This window comes from Garra rufa, chromosome 14 (assembly GCF_049309525.1).
Source record: "Garra rufa chromosome 14, GarRuf1.0, whole genome shotgun sequence".
In the NCBI taxonomy this organism is placed as follows: domain Eukaryota; kingdom Metazoa; phylum Chordata; class Actinopteri; order Cypriniformes; family Cyprinidae; genus Garra; species Garra rufa.
In genome coordinates, this window is record NC_133374.1 from 11,323,688 (window position 1) to 11,348,873 (window position 25,186).

At 36.0% G+C, this 25,186-nt stretch overlaps 1 protein-coding gene across 1 annotated transcript in view; it reads left to right on the forward strand.

Moving 5' to 3' along the window:
* Positions 1-21,214, forward strand: part of LOC141285343 (histone-lysine N-methyltransferase MECOM-like) — a 96,775-nt gene extending 75,561 nt beyond the window's left edge. The window contains exon 2 of the mRNA XM_073818363.1: positions 20,814-21,214. Coding sequence (XP_073674464.1) covers positions 20,814-21,214 — 401 coding nt within the window. The remainder of the gene's footprint in view (positions 1-20,813) is intronic.
* Positions 21,215-25,186: the final 3,972 nt, after the last annotated feature.

The window sequence follows — 25,186 nt, forward strand, 5'->3', positions numbered from 1 at the left end:
GTCAAAACAAAGTAATCTTGATAATGTTAGATAACTTTGATAGAATCAACTAAAAATTCAGACAACTGTCAGTATGACAATATTTACACAACTATCAATACTTGTTGACCAGTTACCAAACAATGCTTAATTTTGTTCATTATGTGGTGTAAAAAGGTCACATTAGCAATTAAAGAAAAAATATGCAAGCAAAACATGGTCAGGTCAAAGTGTCTGAATAATTTTTGGCTCCAAATTTGTATCAGTTTTACTGGCAGTCCACTGTATGAAGAATTTTTGGGTATAATACGTCATAGTTTATGCTATTTTGCTATCCTTACTTACATAAATGAACTATAGTGTCTTGCACCCACTAGTAAAAATATCAAAAATTATATCTGGTGTCTAAATAATTTTTGGTTTGACTGTATATACTCTTGTTTCATATCCAATTTCACTCACTCACATGTTGGCATATGATATTGAGTCTTGGGGTTGCGAGGTCACAGTGGTCCTGATAAGTGCAGTTTGGCCATTAGATTTTGGAGTGGATTGTTGTCCCATTGATGGAAGGAGTAATAAAGAGTCGAAAAATGTGAAAGGGGCATAAATATGGAAGTTTAGGGCAAGTAAAAAGGGTTAGGGTGCTGAAAGAGGGTCGCACGTGGACGAGCGAATCCACCTTCCCGTGCTGAATCAAACCCATCTGCATCCAGCATTGAGACTGATGAGCCCAATTTGGCAGCCCACACTTCTACACTGAGATTGATGGAGGAAGAGCGAGCGCTAGAGAACGGCGAGAAAGAGCAAGGGCGTGAAACGGCACAGAGATGAGGAGAAATGAAAGACGGAGGTGAGCGACGGAGAGTCCGAGAGAGAGACGAAACGCTCGGGCACCCCCTCCCCGCCATAGCCGCGGGCGACCCTGTTCCTGTGGGGTGAATAAAAGCTAATAGGCTAACGCTAGCGGCCCTGACTGCTGATGCTGATGGATGTGGCGTGTCAGCGGTGTGCGAGCGATGGCTCTTTGATAAGACTTATCATCCACCTCACTCCATAAATATTTTATCAAGCGTAATGGAAATTGTCAAATCAATCTAATTGTGTAATACATTACTGGGACATCAAAATTAAACAAAGCACATATGCTATCATTTGGCTTTATGATCGGGCAGCCGGGGTAGGCGCCCCGCAGGGGCCCCGTGAGGCCCCGGGGCTGGCAGCGCGGATGCTGGAAATACGTCTCCCTGGCGATGGCCGTCGCCCTCGTGACGCGCACTCCATCACAGGATCAATTTCTCAAATGTGGACAACTGTGCCGTGTAATCAGGATATGGCCGGATGGCGTCGGGCCACCGTGTTTGTGTGTGTGTGTGTGTGTGTGTGTGTGTGTGTGTGTGTGTGTGTGTGTGTGTGTGTGTGTGTGTGTGTGTGTGTGTGTATGTGTGTGTCTGTCCTACCTGCTCATGCTTTTCTCAACTTACCAAAATGATTACAGAATAACTACTGGGATTTTGTCTTTGTCATGTCATGACAGTGCTTAATGGTTTGTGTATGTGCGTGTGTGTCTAAGACTGTATCGCTGTGATTCATCAAAGCCGAGGCACACAGGTGAGACAAGAGCCGTGAGGTGGGACAGGGGACGTGCCTGTAAGACCCAACTGAAAACAGATCAAATAGTAACCGGGTTTGGCAGCTGACAGATAAGTGTGAGATACATGCAACTGAAACGCTTAAGCTGTGTGACAGTGAGGAGAAAAACTGTGACTGCTACCTGCTGGATTTAATCAACGCGCGCATTTATTTTTTTTACTTGCGAATCAACCAGATTCAGATTTGAAGATTTTATATATAATTAAATCTCCAACTCTGGACGACAAAACCAGTCTTAAGTAGCACGAGTATATTTGTAGCAATAGCCAACAATGCATTGTATTGGTAAAAATTTTCCATTTTTTATTTATGCCAAAAATCATTAGGATATTAAGTAAAGATCATGTTCCATGAAGATGTTTTGTAAATTTCCCACCGTAAATATATCAAAACTTAATTTTTCATTAGTAATACGCATTGCTAGGAAGTTCATTTGGACAACTTTAAAGGCAGTTTAAATTTGATTTTTGTTGCACCCTCAGATTCCAGATTGTCAAATAGTTGTATCTCAGCCAAATATTATCAATGCATATTACTAATCAAAAATTAAGTTTTTATATATTTACAGTAGGAATTTTACAAAATATGTTCATGGAACATGATTTCTTACATAGTATCCTAATGATTTTTGGCATAAAATAAAAATCGATAATTTTGACCTAATCAATGTATTTTTGGCTATTGCTACAAATATACCTTTTTTGCACATTTCTAGAATCTTTGATTCTGATTGGTCAGTCGTGGAAATCTGTAATGCTTAAACTATTTAATTAAAGGATCAGTTCACTCCTGAATTAAAATTTCCTGCTAATTTACTCCAATATCATCCAAGATGTTCATGTCTTTCTTTCTTTAGTCGAAAAGAAATTAGGGTTTTGAGGAAAACATTCCAGGATTTTCTCCATATGGTGGACTTCAATGGGGATCAATATGTTGAAGGTCAAAATTGCAGTTTCAATATAGCTTCAAAGGGCTCTATGAGATCCCAGCTGAGGAAAAAGGGTCTTATCTAACGAAACGATTGGCCATTTTCTAAAAACGATAAAAATATATATACTTTTTAACCACAAATGCTCATTTTGCACTAGCTGGACTTCACGCATTATGTAATCACATTAGAAAAGTCATACGCGCTTAGTTTTTCATCTGTGTACTTCAGTTAAAGGTAGGGTGCAGCGAAAAACTCATTGTCTCATCCATCTTCAAAATCATCCAACATCATTGTTGTACCTTATTTGTAAAGAGCGTATGACTTTCTTTCCACGTTCGCTTTGTAAATGCTTACTACGTAATGCGTGAAGTCCAGCTAGTGTAAGATGAGCATTTGTGGTTAAGAAGTATATAAATGTTTTTTTTTTTTTTTTAGAAAATGACCAATCATTTCGCTAGATAAGACCCTTATTTCTCAGCTGGGATAGTGTAGAGCCCTTTGAAGCTACAATTTCGACCCTCAACCCACTGAGCACCGTTGAAGTCCACTATATGGAGAAAAATCCTGCAATGTTTTTCTCAAAATGTAATTTCTTTTCAACTGAAGAAAGAAAGATAAGAACATCTTGGATGACATAGTGGTAAGTAAATCAGGAAATTAAAATTCTGGAGCAAACTCCTCCTTTAACCATTGTCTTCTGCAACCAATTTCTTAGAAGCAATACTTATGTCCATTGCAATATTTCATGTTTTCATTGTAAGCATTTAGTTTTAAGCTTTTGTCTTGTGTTTGTGTTTCTGCGGGTTATTAGTGTGTGTTTTCTGTGAGTCGTGGCAGGTCTGAATAAGCAGTTGACTGGGATTGTGACTCATTAAATCAAATGAAACAGTCCAGCCCTCATAAAAACTCATCTGGCAGAGAGAGAGAGAGAAAGAGAGAGAGAGAAAGAGAGAGCATATGTTGGCTGTCTGTGGTTTGGGACTCTTAATGATATAAAGTGCTCTAGTTGATATGCGTGCAGTCATGCTGCTCCGTCAATGATATTGATTGTGGTTTAACATACCGCCACATTAACCCTAGTGTGTGTATATGTACTTGCATACTATCCAAAAATTATTTTTAATCAGTATTTTGTCTTATTTAGTAACATGTACATATAATCATCAATCAAACATAATAAATGTTTCATGTATTTAGATTAGAATGTATCTTGAATTAAATTGCTTTTTGCTCTTTATTTTCCCCATTGGCAAACTATTTTAAAAACTGATTTAAACATAAATAAATAAATAAATTTTACTGAGGTTTGTGCTTAAAATGAAAAACAAATGCACCTAACTTTTGTTTTATGTAAATGTAAATGTATCTTGTTTTAAGGACATTTATATATAATACATATATTTTTTCATTTAGCAGATGCTTCTATCCAGTGCAATTTACAGATGTGATCCTGGACCACAAAATCAGTCATAAGGGTACATTTTTTGAAACTGATATTTCTACATGATCTGAAAGCTGAATAAATAAGCTTTCCATTAATGTATGGTTTGTTAGGATAGGACAATGTTTGGAAAATCTGCAATCTGAGGGTGCAAAAAAATCTAAATATTGAGAAAATCACTTTTAAAGTTGTCCAAATGAAGTTCTTAGGAATATTACTAATCAAAAATTAAGTTTTGATATATTTGTGGTAGGAAATGTACAAAATATCTTCATGGAACATGATCTTTACTTAATATCCTAATGATTTTTGGCATAAAAGAATCAATTTGACCCATACAATGTATTGTTGGCTACTGCTACAAATATATCTGTGCTTTTTAGAAATGGTTTTGTGGTCCAGGGTCACAAATGAAGAATAAAAGCAATTCCTTTTAAAGTTTTGGGGAAACATTGTATATATTGAATATAGTTTTCTGAGTATCAGTTTTATAAAGAATTTTATTTATACAGGTTCTACATTTAGCCAACCGTAACTCTTTAAACACTGATGTTTTTCTTTCCCACAGAATTAAATCATATAAACATTTTCAATCAATTTTTTAAGTCAACAACGTTTTTTACATTTATGTGTGTCTGTTGTGTTTTACTACTTACGTCTGGTAGACACAAGACAAAGCTTGTCTGTGTAACAAGTCACACACACACACACACACACACACACACACACACACCTCCCTCTCGCTCTCACTGCGACTCTATCAGCCTCTCGCACAAACATACATCTTTATCCAGCGCTTGTTGTCAGACAACATTAGATAATTAATAGGTCATTTGTCAGGCTTGTGAGAAACATGTTAAAGTCCCTCTGAGCTCCCAGGACACAAGCAGCTGTCTGCCGCACTTATACACACACACATGCACCCGCTCTTTTAATTAATTAGCATTAGCAGTGATTAATAATGAGCCTCTCATGGCTGGGATGTTTGCATATGTGTGTGTGAGAGTATATCTGTGTGTTTAGGGCAGTCGCAGCACGCCTTGTTGTACAGTGTTAATTGGTCGGCTCAGCATTGTGTATTAATGAAGTGTTGTTCCATGAGCCGAGAGTCAATGACGAGCTGAAACAATGCACTCGTTAATTAAGATGCTCTTAGCGAGTCGCACAGGTCATGTGTGAGCATGGGTATGTTCGCAATGGAATACTGACATGCTGCTGCATACTGTTGTTTAAGCAGTATGCAATGATATGTTAGCTTTTTCTTTATTAGTTCTTTTATAAAATGGCATTTGGATTAAAACAATTTTCTTAAATGAGTCAAAAGGTCATATAATACAAAGAAACAGCAAGGAATACATACTGTAAAAATATTTTTTTTTACAGTGTAATTGCAACCAGGAGATGCAGAGTCACATCTTTCGCATTGCATTGTGGAATACCTGCCCTCTTTTTCAGTGCGATTGTTTCTGGATGTATTTTTTCCATTCATTTTCCCATAGGGATTTTTAAAAAGTCTTCATTAAAGCATTATGAAATATAAACCAAATCAACCTACAAGGTGAATCACAGCATTACTAGGGCTCTATGATTTCCGCGATGTGGAAAATGTGTACGCAATCGCAGAATCTAGTCATAAAAATGGAATTTAGCTACTGTATAACATGGAATGTCACAATGTATATGCCTCAATATATGAGTACATGAACACATAAAACATCTCTAGAACTGCTCTTAGAGTCACTTCTTGAACATTTTACCATTTATTTTGAGAAAAACTATCGCCATATCATACAAACGGAAACGTACAGGTCTTCACAGCAACGTGTCAAAATAAAAGTTTGGTTTAACTTGAAGAAATTGTGACAGAAGTGTATTACTTAATGTAATGATAGTACTATTTCTACTAATAAAATGATTTTTTAATAAATAATAAGAAATATTTACCAGAAAAAAATATTTAACAGAATTTATTTAACAGAAAAATGTAAATACACAACACAGTATTACTGAAAAAAACAATATTAATAATAATAAATTATGTTTTTATAAACTCAACTAATTAGAGATGCTTTTGATTATTACAATTTAATGAAGCGATAAATAAAAATGAATAAATGGAAAACACAGAATTTGGTAAAAAAATAAAACTGAATTCGAGGGGGGAAATGGGATTTCATAGGGCCTTAAATTGTCATTTTTGTTCAACTTTTAATACATTTCTGTTAAATTTTAATTAATTAGACATGCTTTTTGATTGATCTTGTTATTTAACCTTTAAAACAGAGTCTAGAAAAATTAAATGGAAAAAAATGGAATCCAGAAAAAAGGTATTAAATTATTTTTAAGAAATAATAATAATAAAATAAAATAGTTATTTTTTTAAAGGTATATTTATTAGAAAACATATTTACATTATTTACTTACCAGAAAAATGTAAATACACAACACAGTATTTCTAGAGAAAATTGTTTTATTTATTTATTATTTTATTATTATTATTTTATTTTATTTTTTCAACTGATTAGAGATGCTTTTGATTATTAAAATTTAATAAAAAAAATAATTATGGTAAAAATATAGATTTCATAGCTCCTTAAAATGTAATTTTTGTTTAACTTTTAATAAATTGCTGTTAAATGGTGCAAGTTTCATGGTTTAAATTAATTAGACATGCGTTTTGATGATATACCATTGAAACAGAGTCTAGAAAAACAAAAGCACAAAAAAAACGGAATCCAGAAAAATTTAAACTGAACTACATTTGAAAAATTAAAAAAAGGTAAAAATAATACAGATTTCATAAGGCCCTACATTACAAACATTTGTTTAAAAAAAAAAAGTATTCGAAAATTGGACAAAAAGCCACTCTTGATGGGCGTAGTGAAAGAAAGAACTGTAATCCCATGAAGTAAACAATGGTGAAATATAAAACTATTTAAGTTGCTTTATTTAATTAAATCTAGTTTAATTCAGCAAGTGGTGTCCAGCTGTCATAAAGTAAACAGCTATTTTGCTTTCTTAATCCAATTTTGTGTAAAAATCATATAAATCTCGTAAAATCTTTGCAGTCTGGCTGATTTGCGTTGCATCACGGGATATAGTACCCAAGACTCGATTGCTGCACATTTTATCAAATGCATTACATCATCCACATATTCACATGCTTTATGCATTTTTTTTTTTTCGTATGTGTGAGAAAATCTGTGTGTGATTGAATGCTGAAGAGAGATTGTGTGGACGGCCGTTGAGTTAATACTGTTGCACTGAATGTTTGTCTGAATCTGTAGGATTCTCACCCTGATCCGATAGCATTCTCATTCAATGGAGTGTCCGGGTTAATTATGTATTGTGCCGACTGCTCCTCTTTCCCTCTGGGCTGTAGACTTACATCTGCTCTACACACACACACACACACAAACACAGACGCACACTCACATACTCTCTCACACACTCTTTTTAAACATCCAATCAGCCAGGCCATTGAGAAGACAAATGTACTCATTTAGTCCTGCCGGTCTCCAGTGGCCAGTGAGAGAGCCGAGAGTCTTAATTCCGTACACAAAGGCTGGTAACGGAGTCTGGAGTTTGTTAGTGAGGGATTCATATGGGGCGGACTGGAGATTTGAGCTGGAATGTCTCTCGTGCAGCGCTTTGCAGTCATGCTGGTCTGTCTGTGAGCACATCTTGAAAGCTGTAAGGGGCTTTTCGGGATCTGGTGGCATGTGTTAGGCTTAGAATTAGGGTTAAGGCCTGTTCGCACTAAGTTTGATGCGAATAAATGATGCAAAAGTAAACATTTATGGAAATTAGTTCTTGAAGGCTGGTTGTAGATTGTGTATTTCCAACTGAATGTGCTATTTGAGTAACTGCCATTGAGATGAACGAGAGTGCTAACACTTAGCTTTCGCCAGGTATATATATTATAAACGTCTTCAGTAGTGACTTTTATTGTTTGAATAGATTCATAAATGTCTCTTTGAAGCATATTTGATCATTTGGTGGCACTACTTCTGATTGTTTGTGTGTTGGATTGAGGAAATAAGAACAGGGTCATGAGTCGAAAAACACAACAACCTGAGAATGTTACATTGACAAACAAACATTAATTATTACAAATATTAAATAGAAAATGTATGTATAGAAACAAAATATATGAATTTGGTATTTAAGAATAGTTAAGTGCGTAATTTTTTATGAATAAATAAATAATATTATATATAATTTAATTAATCTACAATGTTTTTTGATTGATATTTTTTATTTAACCATTAAAACAGAGTCTAGAAAAATTAAAACGGGAAAAAAATGGAGTCCAGAAAAATTAAAAAAATATATATATATACTGAATTTGGAAAAAAAAAAGAATTTTGGAAAAAATGGAAAAACGGATTTCATTATGCATAATGGTTAAATTAAAAAAAATATCAATCAAAAAGCATGTCTAAATTCTGACATCATAAATTATTATTACAAATAATAAATAGAAAATGTATATATAGAACAAAATTATATGAATTTGGTATGTAACAATATTAAAGTGTGAAATTGTAATTAAAAAATATAAAAATAAATATATTTATGGCTAAAATTATATTTAAATGGAAAAAATGGGTATATATATATATGTAAGTATATACAATTGTATTAATTTATTATTTATTAATTATTTATATATATTATATTGTGTTGGTATTAAAGTGTGTAATTTTATCATGTGTGTGTGTGTATATTAGGGGTGGAACGGTTCACAGAAGTCACGGTTCGGTTCGTACCTCGGTTCAGACGTCACGGTTCGGTATGATTTCGGTACAGTGGAGGGAAAAGCAAAACAAAAATGCAGAAGGCAATTAGATGTATTTCCACTCACATACCCAACAACCGCTGAACAACGGCAACACACAGTCCTCGTCTTTTCCACCACTCTCTCGCCTGTACTACTGTAACTGACTGGAAAAGCGAAGTTTTCCCAAACTTGCGATCTAAGGGGCCGTTCACATGTCGCGCCTAAAAACGCGTGAAAAACGCTAGGCGCGCCACTTTCTTCCTGATCAACAAAGCGCTCTGGCGCTTGCGCTCCGGAAGCGTCTGCCGTTTCTAAGCAACCATCAGCTGCGCTCTAGCTCCAAGCCTATGCGTCTCCATGCATTGTTTCTTCGCGTCAAAATAATGGGGGCTTGACAAATCATAAAGTTCAGGAAATCCCTGGACCACAATGATGGACCGTCGAGCTGACAAAAAATTGCAGAGTGCCAGAGAATGTAGACGGGCTCTGATAGACCGCATACATAGGCGGAGCTCGGCTGCATCGACGCCAATCAGAGCTTCAGAGCTAAAGCGGGGCTAAATATTAGCTGTCCCTAAAGAACCCGCGTATCTAACAGTAGTTCCGCATTACATTAATTATTTTGCAGGCAAGTTTTTTTTTTTTATTTTCATACCGTGTATTCTCCGTTTAAATTCATGCACCGAACCGTGACCCCCGTACCGATTCGGTTCGAAACGAATACATGTACCGTTCCACCCCTAGTGTATATATATATATATATATATATATATATATATATATATATATATTTACATAATTTTAGCAATTAAAATTAATTAATTATATGGATTTTATGGGTAACAATTTTAAATATTATTATTCTGAAGTAAATAATAATTTTACAAATTATTATATTATTTAAATAGTTATAAATGATTAATTATTTATAATTATTTAAATAAATAATTAAATCAAATAAATAAAACAATACTTTTTTAGTTTATACAAGAAGATATATCAGTTTATAAAAATCCCTAAATATAAAATCTTTATGAAGACATTCATTTCATACACTGAAAACACATGCTGGAATATTTTCAGCATATTTAATGTGACTGTTTCCAAAGATGTCGACAAAGAGATTACAAAATGAAGCTGATATTGATACACCATAGAAAATTCATTTTAGCCGTAGTCTTGGCTGGATAGTCTTCAGCTGGGAAACGGGCCCAGTGCGCTTGTAACAGCCGTCGTATTGTTTTGTTGCTTATCAGGCCGGGTTTCTCTTCTCTCAGCCCTCTGGCTGTCTCTCAATGAAGTGATAAATCCTGGACCTGGTAAAAACGGCTCTTCCTGTTGTCACTAGTGGCCCGGAGTGCAGAGAATGTGCCTGCTGCCTTTAAACCAGGAGGATACGGAGTTCATCCCTCCACAGGAGGTGGAAAAATGGCCATGTTAATGGATGTCTCGCTTTCTTCAGGTATTATAGAGCTCCTTGCAAACGGTGGCAGGTGGGAAACGTTTCATTGCCGAAAGTAGGAAATGTTGCCGTGTGTTGCTTTGTGGCAAAGGGGTGAGCTGTCAACTACGTTAAGCATGAAGAAGGAGCTGTGTGCACAAACCGCCAGAGAGTAAACAAGAGAGAAAGAGTCAAGGAAAAGGTTTCTGCCTTTTTTAGATCTTTTCTATCTTAATCTGCCCTCTCAATCATTACGTTTAAAGACTGTGATCTCAGCGCGGCCCTCAAGAGCAGCTCGTTTCTATATTTACAGACTACACTGCTGCAGGGTGAGCAAGTGAGCGTGTGTGCGCAATTGCTGGCTTTCGTCCTATAGGTGCGTGTTCGTCCCGACGTCCGCGGGCGTTGACTGGGTCACCTCTCCATTAGGGCGTGTTGTCATGGTGATTAATGGCTGGTTCTATCATCTTTAATGCTGGTGGTAATGACGCGGGGTCCCGTGCCGCCCACAGTAATCGCGTGATGTATGAGCACAGCAGAACCCCGGAGCAGAGGTGAACGCGACACACACTCACACGCATGCACACACACTCACTGATGTTTACTCACAAAATTATAAGTAATGAACTGACTTGCATGCCATAAGCGATACATTATATTTCATAATACACTTGGAATTAGTATTCCATTTAGAATTTAGACATGATTAGAACATATGTACCACCAAAATGCTTCTATTTTGATTCTTCTTTTATTATTATATTTATTATTTTTCTATATTAGTGAATTAGTGTGTACATTTTAATAATAATAATAATTAATTGGTTATAATAATAACAATATTAATAAATATTTAACCATTATTTTTACTTACAATTATTTTAAGTTGAACCCTAAATTGTAAAATGTTTATTGAAATTAAAATACATAAAAAATAAAAATTATAAAATATAATAATAATAATAATAATAATTTTTTTTCAAATGTCCTAAATATTAAAAAGTAGTAATAATAATAATAATAATATTTATTAGTAAAATGAATAATTATTAATATTTATTTATTTGTAACTATACTTAATTTTAATTATATATCTTTTTAAATTCTAAAAATAACAATAACAACAACAACAATAATAACATCCCTTTTTCAAATGTCCTAAATAATAAAAATCTAATTAAAAGTAAAAATAAAAATAGTTATACATATTTAAAAGTAAAAGTAATAATTGTATTTAAAAACAATTCTAAAAAAATCTAATAATAATAATTTGTAACTTTTTTCAAATGTCCTAAATACTAAAAATCTCATTTAAATTAATAATAAAAATAGTTATAAATATGTAACAATAACATTAATAATTATTAATGTTTTTATTTAAATGTATTTGTAACTGTATATAATTTTAATTTTATTTTATAATAAATTATAATCATTTTAATTCAAATTATATTTCCCTAAATCTTGAAAATGTAATTAAAAATAAAATTACATAAAAAAAATTCTAATTACAAAAAATAATAATAATAACATAAATGCAAATTTATTACCTTCAAAATACAAAAAATCTAATTAAAATTACTAATAAAAGTAGTTATAAATATTTAATAATAAAATTAATAATTATTTTTTCTTTTTTGTTTATTTGTAACTGTACTTAATTTTGATTATATATCATTTTTTATAAATATTTAATAATAAAATTGATAATTATTAATTATTATTTTTTAATTAAAATTACAATATTAATAATAATAATAATATATATAATAATAATATAATATAATTACATAATTAATCATTTTTATTTATCATTTTAATTATTTTTCAATTGAATTATATGTTTTTTCACAAATTTTCTGAATTCTAAACAATTCCAAATTTAATTTAGTTTTTCACTGTGTTCTCTGACTTTAGAAAACATTATCAGTAGACTGAAGCACAACGACATGGTCATGGGTTTAATTCCTTTGGAATTCAACTAATAAAATGTATATCCTGAAGTTGCTTTAAACAAAAATTGCCTTCCAAATGCATAAATATAAACACAGACTGACTACTTGAGTGTTTTTCACCTCACATGCTCCAGTATATTTGTGTGTTTTGTTGATAAATACATCAGTTTTAATATCCCACTGTATGAAGTCTGTTGCTCGATACGGTCCCTGCAGCTAACACGGCTGCTTTATGAATTAAACACGCTACACTAATGAAAAGTTTAAGGAGATTGATTTGTTAGTGTGCCACGCTGATGTTTATGTATGTAAACTACATACTTCATCCAGTGCTTGGCACGTCATCAATCTCTTGTCCCTTCTATCTATTGCTATCGCTCTATCCATCTTGGTTTTCCGAAAGCATATGTCACAGTAGGGAAAAATAAACATTAACAATGAATCTCTTTATATATATATATATATACACACACACACACACACACACATACTAACACGCATACTTGTTCACCAGTGCTTTAAATGCCACTTTAAGGGTGGAACAGGAAGTGATGAGTTATGTTCTGTATTAAATGACAGGAAATGCTCCTATTCTTTGTGATTGTTGGGTGTAAGTGACATCATCGGCGGGACATTTATAGGCCGTTCTGTCACCGTTCTGTTCTAGAATGGCCCATTCTTAATCAGGGATGTTCTATAGGTGACTTTTCCCAGGACAATAATATCCATTTATCGCAATGACATCATAATTGCTAGTTTGTGTCCATGCTGATGTTATCATCTCAATTGAAGGTGGAGTCCTTTTTTTGTTTAGAAGGATCCACAGATCGAGGTTACAGGAAATCCTGGGTTTCTCACGGCCTCTGCACCAGATTCTGATTCACATACGCGCACCGTGCATTTCCACCTCGGTGGTTGATCAGTTTTCTTATCCTAATCGAATCAATTAATTCTAAGGAAGAAAAACCAGAGGGAAGTTCTGCGAAAACCTCAACGCCAAGCCGTATTCTTTATCTGCAATCTAATACTCAAACCACGGCCTTTTTAAAAAACAGCCTACATTCTGCACTTCACTTCGGTATATTTTTCTTGAGGGACGTTTACCTTTCGGAAATATATATGTTTATAGACCAAAAAACTGCTTTTGAGTGTCCTGTACCGTGGCGTTTTTTCCCCTGGTTTCTTTAACGGGCAGGATGAAGCCGATCAGTTGGAGCCGCAGGAAGGGAGGGATGGCAGAGGAGAGATTGAGTTACCTTTAAAAGCTCAGGGTTTGAAGACTGCGGCCAACTAGCTTTCACTCTCTCTGTGGGCAGGGGCAATTTTAAATGGCACGGCTCGGATGATCGTTATGGCCTCTCGTGCTTAGCGGATCCACAGGCGTACGGCGGAGGCCTTAACCGGGTCCTCAGCTGTCATTTTAAAGCATGCAGATGCGTTTGCGTGTGTGTGCGTGCGTGCTGCGCCACAAAGTAAAATATTGTAAGTGGCACAAGACGACATCTGGAAGGACTTAGCGCTCTCAGATCACCTGTGATTCAGAGTCAGGAGTAATATTTGGAGATACCTACGTTTGGCTGCATCATTGTGGAGAAAAATTATTTTAGACAGCGTCTAGACCACTAATGTGTCTATTTTTTTTTTTATTTTAATGCCTTGATGACATTATTATCATAACAGTTTGCGTGAGAAGTTGTAGCATGTCAGGTTTCTTGCATGTCATCTTATGCTGCCTTAGCGTTCATTTCATGTCTTTGTCTATGGAAGCCAGTTTCTGCCACTAAATAAACAATAAAAAAGTAATTGCGACTTTTTATCTCACAGTTCTGACTGTTTTTCTCAGAATTGCATGATACAAATTCGCTATTCTGACTATTTTATCTTGGAATTGTGAGATATAAGCTCACAATTGCGAGTTATAAAGTCAGAATTGTGAAATATAAAGTCACAGTTATGACTTTTTTCTTAGAATTGCGTGATATAAACATGCATGTTTGTATCTTGCAATTCTGACTTTTTTCCCCTCAGAATTGTGAGATATTGAATTGTGAGTTATAAAGTCCAATTTTGACTGATATGTTCTCAGAATTTATAAAGTTATAAAGTCAGAATTGCAAGACATAAACTTGCAATTTTGAGGAATAAAGTCAGAATTGCGAGATATAAACTCGCAATTTCAAGTTATAAAGTCAGAATTGCAAGATAAAACTCACAATTCTGACTTTTTTTCTCAGAATTGCGTGATATAAATTGGCAATTGCGAGTTATAAAGTCAGGATTGCGAGACAAACTCGCAATTTTGAAGAATAAAGTCAAAATTGCGAGATATAAACTGACAATTTTTTTTGTCTCAGAATTGCCCATTTATATCTCACAATTCTGACTTAATAACTAGCAATTGTGTGTTTTAAAGTCAGAATTGCGTGATATAAACTCGCAATTTCAAGATATAAAGTCAGAATTGCAAGATAAAAACTCACAATTCTGCCTTTTTTTCTCAGAATTGCGTGATATAACTTGGCAATTGCCAGTTATGAAGTCAGAATTGCGAGACATAAACTCGCAATTCTGAGGAAAAAACAATTGCGAGTTTATATCTCACAATTATGACTTTATTCCTCAAAATTGCGAGTTTATGTCTTGCAATTCTGACTTTATAACTTGCAGTTGTGAGTTTATGTCTCATAATTCTGAGAAATAAGTTAAAATTGTGAGTTTATATCTCGCAATTTTAACTTTATTTCTCAAAATTGCGAGTTCATGTCTCGAAATTCTGACTTTAACTCACAATTGCCAGTTTATATCACACAATTCTGAGAAAAAAGTCATAATTGTGATTTTTTTATTTTGAAGTTCTGACTTTAAAACTCACAATTGTGAGTTTATATCTCATAATTCTTAGAAGAAAAGTCAGAATTGCGAGATAAAAAGTTGCAATTAACTTTTCTTATTCCAGTGGCAGAAACGGGCTTCCATACTTTGCTGTTAATCATAGAAACAAAGGGAAAAATTAACTATAAATGATTACAGCAAATCTTTTTTCTGTCTCCTTTCTTTCTTTTCTAAACTACATTGAAATAAAATCCATCCATTATTAAAGTTAACATGACAAATTGACCCATTTACTCTCATAATGCATGTTATCCAAGATGTTCATGTCTTTCTTTAGTCCCAAATAAATTACATTTTTTGAGGAAAACATTCTAGGATTTTTCTCCATATAGTGGACTTCAATTGAGATCAACAGGTATTGCAGTTTCAGTGCAGCTTCAAAGGGCTCTACACAATCCCAGCTGAGGAATAAGGGTCTTATCCAGCTAAACGTTCTGTCATTTTCTAAAAATATAGAAAAATGTATACACTTCTTAACCACAAATGCTCATCTTGCACTAGCTCGACCTTACATAATCACTTTGGAAAGGTCTAACCGACACATTGTGCAAAGTGAACATGCAGAGAAAGATAAAACAACATTTGTTGGACAATTTTGAAGCTGGAGGAGAAAATGAGATGGGAGTTTTTCGTCCTTCCCATGAAGAACTAACCATGCGTGACCTTTCCAACATGATTACGTAATGCGTGAAGTCGATCTAGTGCAAAACAAGCATTTGTGGTTAAAAAAGTATATAAATGTTTATTTTTTGTGAAAATAACCGATCATTTCGATAGATAAGACCCTTATTCCTCGGCTGGGATCGTGTAAAGCCCTTTGAAGCTGCATTGAAACAGCAATTTTGACCTTCAACCTTCTTTTTTACATTTTTACGTAGCCTTTATTTAATATCTTTAATACCTTCAAAATATACTATCAGTGGAAACAACAACTCACTACACAAGTGAAAAGAAGAGTTGGAGATGCTCATTAATGAGATGGGGCTGAAGTGGCGTTGTGAACGGGATGACCGTGACTCGGATGGCACTGTGTAGCGTAGAGCCCCTCTGAGCGTTAGGAATGCGAGGAGACAGGAAGATGTGCAGGAGCGCTGGCCCAGCCCTCATTAGCACTCACCACTACCTGTCACAACACATTAGCCACAGCATGCTAGCCACAGCATGTTAGCCCCGCCGTGACTTACGCACAGCAGGTTAGCTCCAAGCGTGTTAGCAACGGCACATTAGGTAGAGCATGTTAGCACTGTGTGTTAGCTTTTAGCCACAGTCTCTCAGGTCCCAGTGCGCTAGTGATACCAGTGGTTGAGGTACGTTAGCATGCGTATTTAAACGCATTTGCAGAAGAGGTTTTGTCTTAAAGGATTAGTTCACTTCCAGAACAAAAATGTACAGATAATTTACTCACCTCCTTGTCATCCAAGATGTTAATGTCGTTCATTTTAGGATTTCTCTCCATATAGTGGACTTCTATGGTGTCTGTGAATTTGAACATTCAAAATGCAGCTTCAAAGGGCTCCAAATGATCCCAGCTGAGGAATAAGGATCTTATCTAGGGAAACGATCTGTCATTTTCTTAAATTATTATTTATTAGCTGAAGTTTTGATTGTTTTCAAACATCCCAACAAATGTTTGAAAAGTCACCAAATGTCGCTAGATGACGTCACATGCCAAAAAATTGCCAAATTAAACAGCTCCTTGTCGCAAAACGTTAATAAAAGTCGCACTAACAAGACAATTGTTACATTTGGTTTCAAAATCCCCAAACTGGCAACACTGTTCCCAATTCCAGTAGTCTGCTATTGGATGGACAAACCAGATAGTCCTGCGCCAAAATTACCCCATTGGTTGATTCAGTGTTGCTGGGTCAGGCTGGTCAGATATTTAAAGAAACAGTATGCAAAAAAACAAAATATATCCACCTTATTTTTTTCGTAAGAGCGGATGCAGCCATTTGTAAATGTTATGGGTCTGACTTCCAGGGTTATCCACGTCCAACAATTTTTTTAGCTGTACAAAACAGCTTGTTTGGCTGCTTGATATTGCAGATCGGTGTGTCCTCCCATATTATTTTAATGTATTATCTTAATTATGAACACACTAGTTTGTAGTGCAAACAGTTTTACAGTTTACTGCACTTTGTTATTCTTCTCGTTATTTTCCTACAGCATTTGCAGAGATTTGAAACACGCAGTGCAGACTATATACTTTAATTGAATTGCAGCCTATGATATATTGCTATTTCAGTTTTATTTTGATTAATTATGCAGTCCCATTTGTTTATTTTACTGTTACATTTAATCAATTATTAGCTTTTCATCAACTCACTAACCCCCTGCAGTTCCTCCACCAACCCCCGTTTTGGAAACCCTGGTATACAGTATCATATACTTGAGTCCCAGAAGGAATGGTATTTAAGGACAGACAATATGAAGACTTCCCTCATCAGCCACGCGCTGACTTTCCTCTCCGAGTTGAGCAAGAGGTCGCAGGTCACCAGACAACATCCTCCCTGTGTTCAGCTCATAATTAACCTAAGCAGATACAGTATCCGCTGTTTTCACACCGAATCCTCTTCGCCGGGGTCAATGGAAAAAATTTTGGAAAAGGAAGCATAAAAGTATTGGGGGCAGCACAGCGCTTCCCGCTGGAGATTCCCCCTCCTCCTCCCAGTATCCAAACAATCCAAAGCGGGCCTCAGGAGGAGGATGACAGGGCGTAACCAGCGAGGCCACGAAGATGATTATCACCCCAGACACCTTCTTATCCAGGCTGTATTAAGTGTTATCACAGACACAAACCACTTTCCCCTTCCCTGTGTTTGTTTAACTGCTCTAGTGGTCAAATATTTTTTTATGGCGCTATGTATATTTACTCGTATCTGCAGAGGGCGCATAAATGGGCTGGCTGTGGTCTGGAAGTGTGGATTTTCAAAAACAAATAAAAAGAAGTACTTTTAAAATAGTGCTGCAACTGTACTGGTACAATGTCTGAAACTATATTAGACTGTGTTTGTTGCTAAGATTGATATAATTAATTATTTCTTGTTTATTACTGTAAATCTGCTTTGAAGCAATCTGTACTCTATCCACCTTATTCTTCAATGTGGAAGTAAGCCTATGGGTGAGACTTCTGGTTCATTAGCCGCTGTAGAACTTTTTCCTGAGTAAACGATGAACGCCGCCATTACGAATTCTAACGTCGGATTGGATGCTTATCTGTTCCGTTCTCCATATGAACCCATTCAAATAAGTCGGCAGCTTCATGTCATTTACAGACATTAAACTTTGAAGAGTAAGGCAATGACAAATGATGGTCATTGCGACATTGCAAAGTGATGGCGCTATAGAGCCATGCGGTTTTTAAAAACATTTTAATAGATTTAACATATTGACAGCTGGGAATATACGCTACTTTAACTAGAAACACTGAAGACCAGAAATGCAAAGTTCAGGAAAAACGTCTATAGGTAAATAACGAGAAGAATAATGCTGCGTTCCAGGCAGGTTTTTTAGCTCGTAAATCACGACTTCAAATCACGACTCACGACTTTGTAGCGTTCCAGGCAAGTCACCCAAAACTGCCTGAGTGCATGTATTATTATTACATTATTATTAATTTGTTTGCAACATTATATTGTCCTAAAGTCTATTTTTCACTGTGTACCACTTGCATAAACACCGCACTCGTAGGTGCTGACATAGTGGTTTCACGGGCTATGTCACGTCAGAACTCCTAACTGGGAGTACATCGATCTATTACGAGTTCACGAGTAGGAAGTCACGGGTTTGACTGCCGTTCGGGTGCACTTTCACGGGTAGAAGGTTGGAAAAACACGAGTAACGCGTTGCCTGGAACGCGGCACTACGTTCAGTAAAACTGCACCACCAATAACCAACTTGTTCATAATTAAGATAATACATTAAAATAATACTGTAAGTTCACAGCAATTTGCAATATCAAGCAGTAAAACCATGAGACCAGAAGCCACACCTATAAAATTTACAAATTTACAAAACCACTCTTATGACAAAAAGGCGGATAAAACGTAATATGAATAAACTTGACTCAGCTTTACAGTTTCTGCTGTCATATCTATAATAAGAATTTTAACCTAATGTTAATGTCCAAAAAACACATTTTGGCAAAATAAATACATATTTGGGTGACAATAAATGCGACCTCTTTAAGTTGCGCGCCGTCTGTTACGCGCATGCGCGCTCGCGCTCGTTCAGTGAAGTGTGTCGCCGGAGACTAGCTTGCTGTCAGGACTCGTCTTCATGCAAAAAAGGAACTTAAGACATTTACAGATAATGATATAACTAGTAAGTTATGCGCTAAGGGAAAACATGTCTCATACACATTAAACAGCACATGCAACTGTCAAATCACCTGAGATTGCCGGGCGCCATGCAATATTCTTGTAAATTTGTTTGAGTCGCTTAGCCTAATATAAAGCATTGCCGTGTTTTTAACAGCTTGGGTTGTATACCTTTCTCACAGCTTATTAATCTATGACCTTCACTATTTTTCTTATGTGTTGTGTTCATAGAAATACATTTAAAGTTTGTATGATTTAAGTTTGTATAATCTTATTTTAATACCAAAATAAGATCATGCAAACTTTTTGAATTTTAAGATCAGGGTAAATATTACATATTTTGTCTTTAGATAAACATGTAAGTATTTCTGTAGCTTCTGAAAGGCAGTACTAAATGAAACAAATATGATATTTGGACAAAATAAGAAAAAATGTACACATCCTCGTTCTGTTCAAAAGTTTTCACCCCCAGCTTCCTTCTGAAGCATCAGTGAACTTTTGAATCTTCTGTAATAGTTGCATATGAGTCCCTCAGTTGTTACAGTCATTGTTGGAAACGGTTCAAATACACAAAAGTGCTGGAACACCAAAGTATTTGTAGGACCTGAAGGACTTTTCTGAAGAACAGTGGGCAGTTTAACTGGTCTGGACAAACAAGGGACTCATGAATAACTATCACTAAACAAAAAAACACAACTGTGGTCATTCTGGAAACAACGCAGTATTAAGAATCAAGTGTATGTAAACTTTTGAACGTGGTCATTTTTATAAATTCAACTAATAATTTCTCTTGTGGACTATATGTAAATGTTTTGTATGTGAAATATCTTATTCAGGTCAGTACTAAATAATAAACAACATGCATGTTGTATGCTCCCTCTTATTTTGGTAAAATAATTAACATTTTGCAGATTCTACAAGTTGTAAGTAAACTTTTGACTTCAACTGTAAGTGTCTCAATCATTTCCATAAATGACGTCAATGGCAGTGGTTTTCTGCACACATCGCACAGACCCGACTAATCGATAATGAAAGCTGTTGTATAATAATTTCACCTTAAATTATTGTCAAGTGTTTTGTTTAGTTCTTACAAACAGTGAAATTAATGTAATTTTAACTTGAATGTTAAACTCTATTGTCAGTTGAAATGTACGAATATGTTTATTTCAATGTGCATATAATGACCAGTGGGATTTATAAATGTGAGGTCTCAAAGCTGAAGCTTTAATTCAGTTTCTTTGGCACTACAGGCACCAGAAAAAAATGCTAAAATAAATACTTATTTTGTCCCTAGGTTGAGTCAGTACTTTATTGGCTGCTAAAACAAACATATTGAAATTCAGCCTGTTGCATTTGGAGGAAGAAGTTGTACATCGCAGCTTTAAACAATGAATTGTTTCTGCCTTTTTTCTTGATTAGGAGATGGAGAGGACTTTTCTGTTTTCGCCTCTGATGATCTGGAAGAACTTGGCGGAGTGTCTGATGCAGATCCAATGCCATTGGTCACCGCAAATGACCTTCCATCCCCTGGCCTATCAGGTAATGCGGTCTCCCCGCTTGACCCGTCCCCCTTCCACCCGTCATTCCACACTTCAATGTACCTGGCTGGGGATGGCGTCGAATCGGTGCCCCCAGACTTTGAGGTCCGCGAGTCAGCCATCACAAGAGGAACCCTGGGCATCTGGAGCCGGAGGAGACTGGAGGTGGGAGAACGTCTCGGACCCTATGAGGGAACGTCAAGACACAGCCCAGACAATGCCACCCAGGCATGGGAGGTAGGATCAAATGATGAATTTAAGATGTGCTCTCCTACAGTGTGATAACAGCCTTGTTCAGATAAGAAAATCCCCACACAGTTGGAGACAAAGCACAGGAGATAAGGTGGGCTCATGGGCCGCTGTTACCACTGAGGGTTTCACTGTCATCAGTAGCGAGGTGGCGTGATTAACCCTGGCCTTCGTGGTTTATGGTGAAGCACCTCTACTCAGCTCTGTGATCTCGCACTAACCCCAGTTAGCAGTTGCCGTAATCCCATTAGTCACAATTACTAGACAGGCTATTGGTCAGTGTTATGCCAATTACATAATATAAATGTCTTTGAAGGTCTTTTTAATGCCACTTAAGTCTCAAAATATGTACAGGAGATTTCACACAGATATTCATCGCACTAAACCAGGGTTGTGTGTCATTCTGGAGTGATTTGAGAATGGATTTTAAATTGCAGCTCAGTTCTTGAATTTGAGTTTGAGTGCAAGAAAGTAGAATTAAAATGAAATTGTAATGTTGAAAAAAGCCTTCATGTTAAAAGTTCCATAGCCCTAGATAGATAGATGGATAGCTAGATAGATTTCACAAGTATTGCTTTAGTCTTTTTTTGACACTATGACCTCATTGACAGATTAGAGTGGTCAGTTCTCTCCCTGTGATGTCATCAAAGTGGGAGGAGTTAGACTTTCCAAACTCAATTAAAGCCTGAGGCGCATAAATCCTGCTTTTAGCCAGGTTAAAGAGCGTTGCTCTGAGCCGCCCCTCCTCGTGACCACCCTGTCTATCAGATATCAGTCGGTCTACTCTCCCAGTCGAAACGGGGTCACAGGACAAGGCCAGAGGTCGAGTGTTGTCTTGGTCAGGTCATTTTAGGCTAATTTCGCCAGGCCAGAAAGGTCGCAGGAGGGCTATCAGGCTAATTGAAAGTTTAAATAGACTCGTCCTGCTCTGATAAAGAAACTCCAACTCTCTTTTCTGAAGTTCGACCATTTAGTATCAAAGCAATGGTTTGTGATATCTGTAATGTAGTGGCTGTAAACATACCTTGTAGTAGTTCTAAGCAATAGTTTGAGTACTGCTAAATCAGAATTGCTTGGACGCACTTTAGTACCCTTTGAATTATATGTGTTCAGCTTTTATGATATGTTTATTTATGATTAATTCTGGTCTGCTCCGGTCAGATTTTGGTCCTGTTTTTATGGCGATGATTTAAATGTTAATAACCAGTTCCAGGCTGTTTTTTAGCGATGTTTTTTGTCAGGACGTGGTATTATGGTTTAAGTTTGGTTGGCGTATGTAATTATGGTTAACTTTGACTAAATGCTGTTGAAAGGTTTAAATTTGTTGGAAAACACAACAGTTAAACTTGCATTTTAATCTTCTGACTTTTTTGTTCACTTCGTAAGTTTTTTTTCCCCTCCTCAGCATGGCAGAAATCTTACATGTGCAAACATTAGGTTTTAATATGATTGAAAAGGCAGCTGTCTCCCAATGGTGGATTTACAGTGTCTTGAGCAAGCACTCTGTCTTTCTTTCTTATTCATTCTCTATGGTAGGAAACGAAGGAGAGGAAAAAAAAAAGGTTTCATGAATTTTAATCCATCGGTAATTTATTGCACGCTTGAATAATATGTATTTAAGAAACTGAGAAGCCACAGAGAGAGAGATGGGGGACGGATGACAGCGTGGCGCGGCAGTGCTGTATCACTATGTTTAATTAGCTGGCTGACAGCGGCCCATAACTCTCTCCATTAAGTAAATAAGTTGTAAAGAATTTATGATGAAGTGGCGCATTATTCAGAGGGGATATTCAATGATGACATGGACACATTAAATATGGTAAATGGCATTAAGCATATCTCCCTGCCTTTCCCACTCGTTCTCCTCTGCACCGCCTCCCTCCGTCCCGCCGCGTGAGAAGCCGTCAATATGCCAATATGCAAGAGACTGTAAAAATAAAATTGATTTGGTAAATGCGAGTTAAGATAGATCTGTTTGCTTTCATCATCAGTTCTGCCGTGTGGAAGAGTGATGTCACCGGCTAGGGTACGATAAAGACCGAACCCATCTGGAGGCTTTGATGAAGTGCGTGTGCGTGTGTGTGTGTGTGTGTGTGTGTGCGCGCATGTGAGGGACGAGACATTCAAGCACAAGTGCTGTAATTTTTGTAAGCATCTATATGAGTCTGATTGTGTGTGTTGTGCATGTTTGTGAGGCTGAACGTTTGTTTGCGTGATTGTGTAAGTTTTTGATTGTAAGTTTGCAAAGGTTTTTCTTGTGTGATTGTGTACAGGTGTCTGATTTTTAGTTTGTGTGATTGTGTTCCGGTGTTTGATTGGTAGTTTGTGTGATTGTGCACAAGTGCTTTTTTTGTGTACAGGTGCTTGATTTGATTATTTGTGCACAAGTACTTATGTGCTTGTGAACAGGTGTTTGATTATTAGTTTGTGATTGTGTGCAGGTGTTTGATTAGTTTAGTTGTGCACAAGCACTTGTGTGATTGTGAACAGGTGTTTGATTTTCAGTTTGTGTGATTGTGCACAGGTGTTTCGCATCTTTGTGAGGCTAAAATTTTGTCCGTCTCTGTGTGATTGTGCAAGTTTTTGATTGTGAGTTTGTGTGGTTGTGCAAAGGTTTTGCTTGTGTGATTGTGTATAGGCGTCTGATTTTTAGTTTGTGTGATTGTGCATGTGTTTGTGTGATTGTGTTCTGGTGTTTGATTGGTCGTTTGTGTGAATTGTTCAAAGGTATTTGCTTGTGTGACTGTGCCCAACAGTTTATGTGATTGTGTACAGGTGTTTGATTTGATTATTTGTGCACAAGTACTTGTGTGATTGTGAACAGGTGTTTGATTATTAGTTGGTGTGATTGTGTGCAGGTGTTTGATTAGTTTATTTGTGCACATGTGATTGTGTGATTGTTTACAGGAGTTTGATTATCAGTTTGTGTGACAAATGTTTGTGTGATTGTGTACAGGCATTTTGTGCATCTTTGTGAGGCTAAAAGTTTGTCTGTGTGATTGTGCAAGTTTTTGATTGTGAGTTTGTATGGTTGTGCAAAGGTTTCGCTTGTGTCATTGTATATAGGTATCTGATGTTTGGTTTGTGTGATTGTGCATGTGTTTGTATGATTGTGTTCTGGTGTTTTATTGGTAGTTTGTGTGATTGTGTACAAGCGTTTTGTTTTTTTTGTGTATGTGATTCTGTTCCGGTGTTTGATTGGTAGTTTGTGTGATTATGTACAGATTTTTTTGTGTGAATTGTTCAAAGGTCTTTGCTTTTGTAACTGTTCACAACTTTTTATGTGATTGTGAACAGGTTTTTGATTTGATTATTTGTGCACTAGTGTTTGTGTGATTGTGAATGGGTATTTGATGATTATTTGATTGTGAGTTTGTGTGGTTGTACAAAGGTTTTGCTTGTGTGATCGTGTACAGGTGTCAGATTTTTCGTTTGAGTTTGATTGTGCACAAGTGTTTCGTGTGATTGTTCTGGTGTTTGGTAGTTTGTGTGCTTGTGCACAAGTGTGTTTTTCTGTAATTGTGTACAAGTGTTTGGTAGTTTGTGTGATTGTGGACAGGTTTTGCTTGTGTGATTGTGCACAAGTGTTTGTGTGCTTGTTCTGGTGTTTGGTAGTTTCTGTGCTTGTGCACAAGTGATTTTTCTTTAATTGTGTACAAGTGTTTTGGTAGTTGTGTACAAGTGTTTGTGTAATTGTGAACAGGTATGTGATTATTATTTGATTGTGAGTTTGTGCAAAGGTTTCGCTTGCATGATCGTGTACAGGTGTATCATTGTTTAGTTTGTTTGATTGTGCACAAGTGTTTGTGTGATTGTTCTGGTGTTTGATTGGTAGTTTCTATGCTTGTGCACAAGTGCTTTTTCTTTAATTGTGTAAAAGTGTAGATTTTATACAAGTGTTTGTGTAATTGTGAACAGGTATTTGATGATTATTTGATTGTGAGTTTGTGTGGTTGTGCAAAGGTTTTGCTTGTATGATTGTGTACAGGTGTATCATCGTTTAGT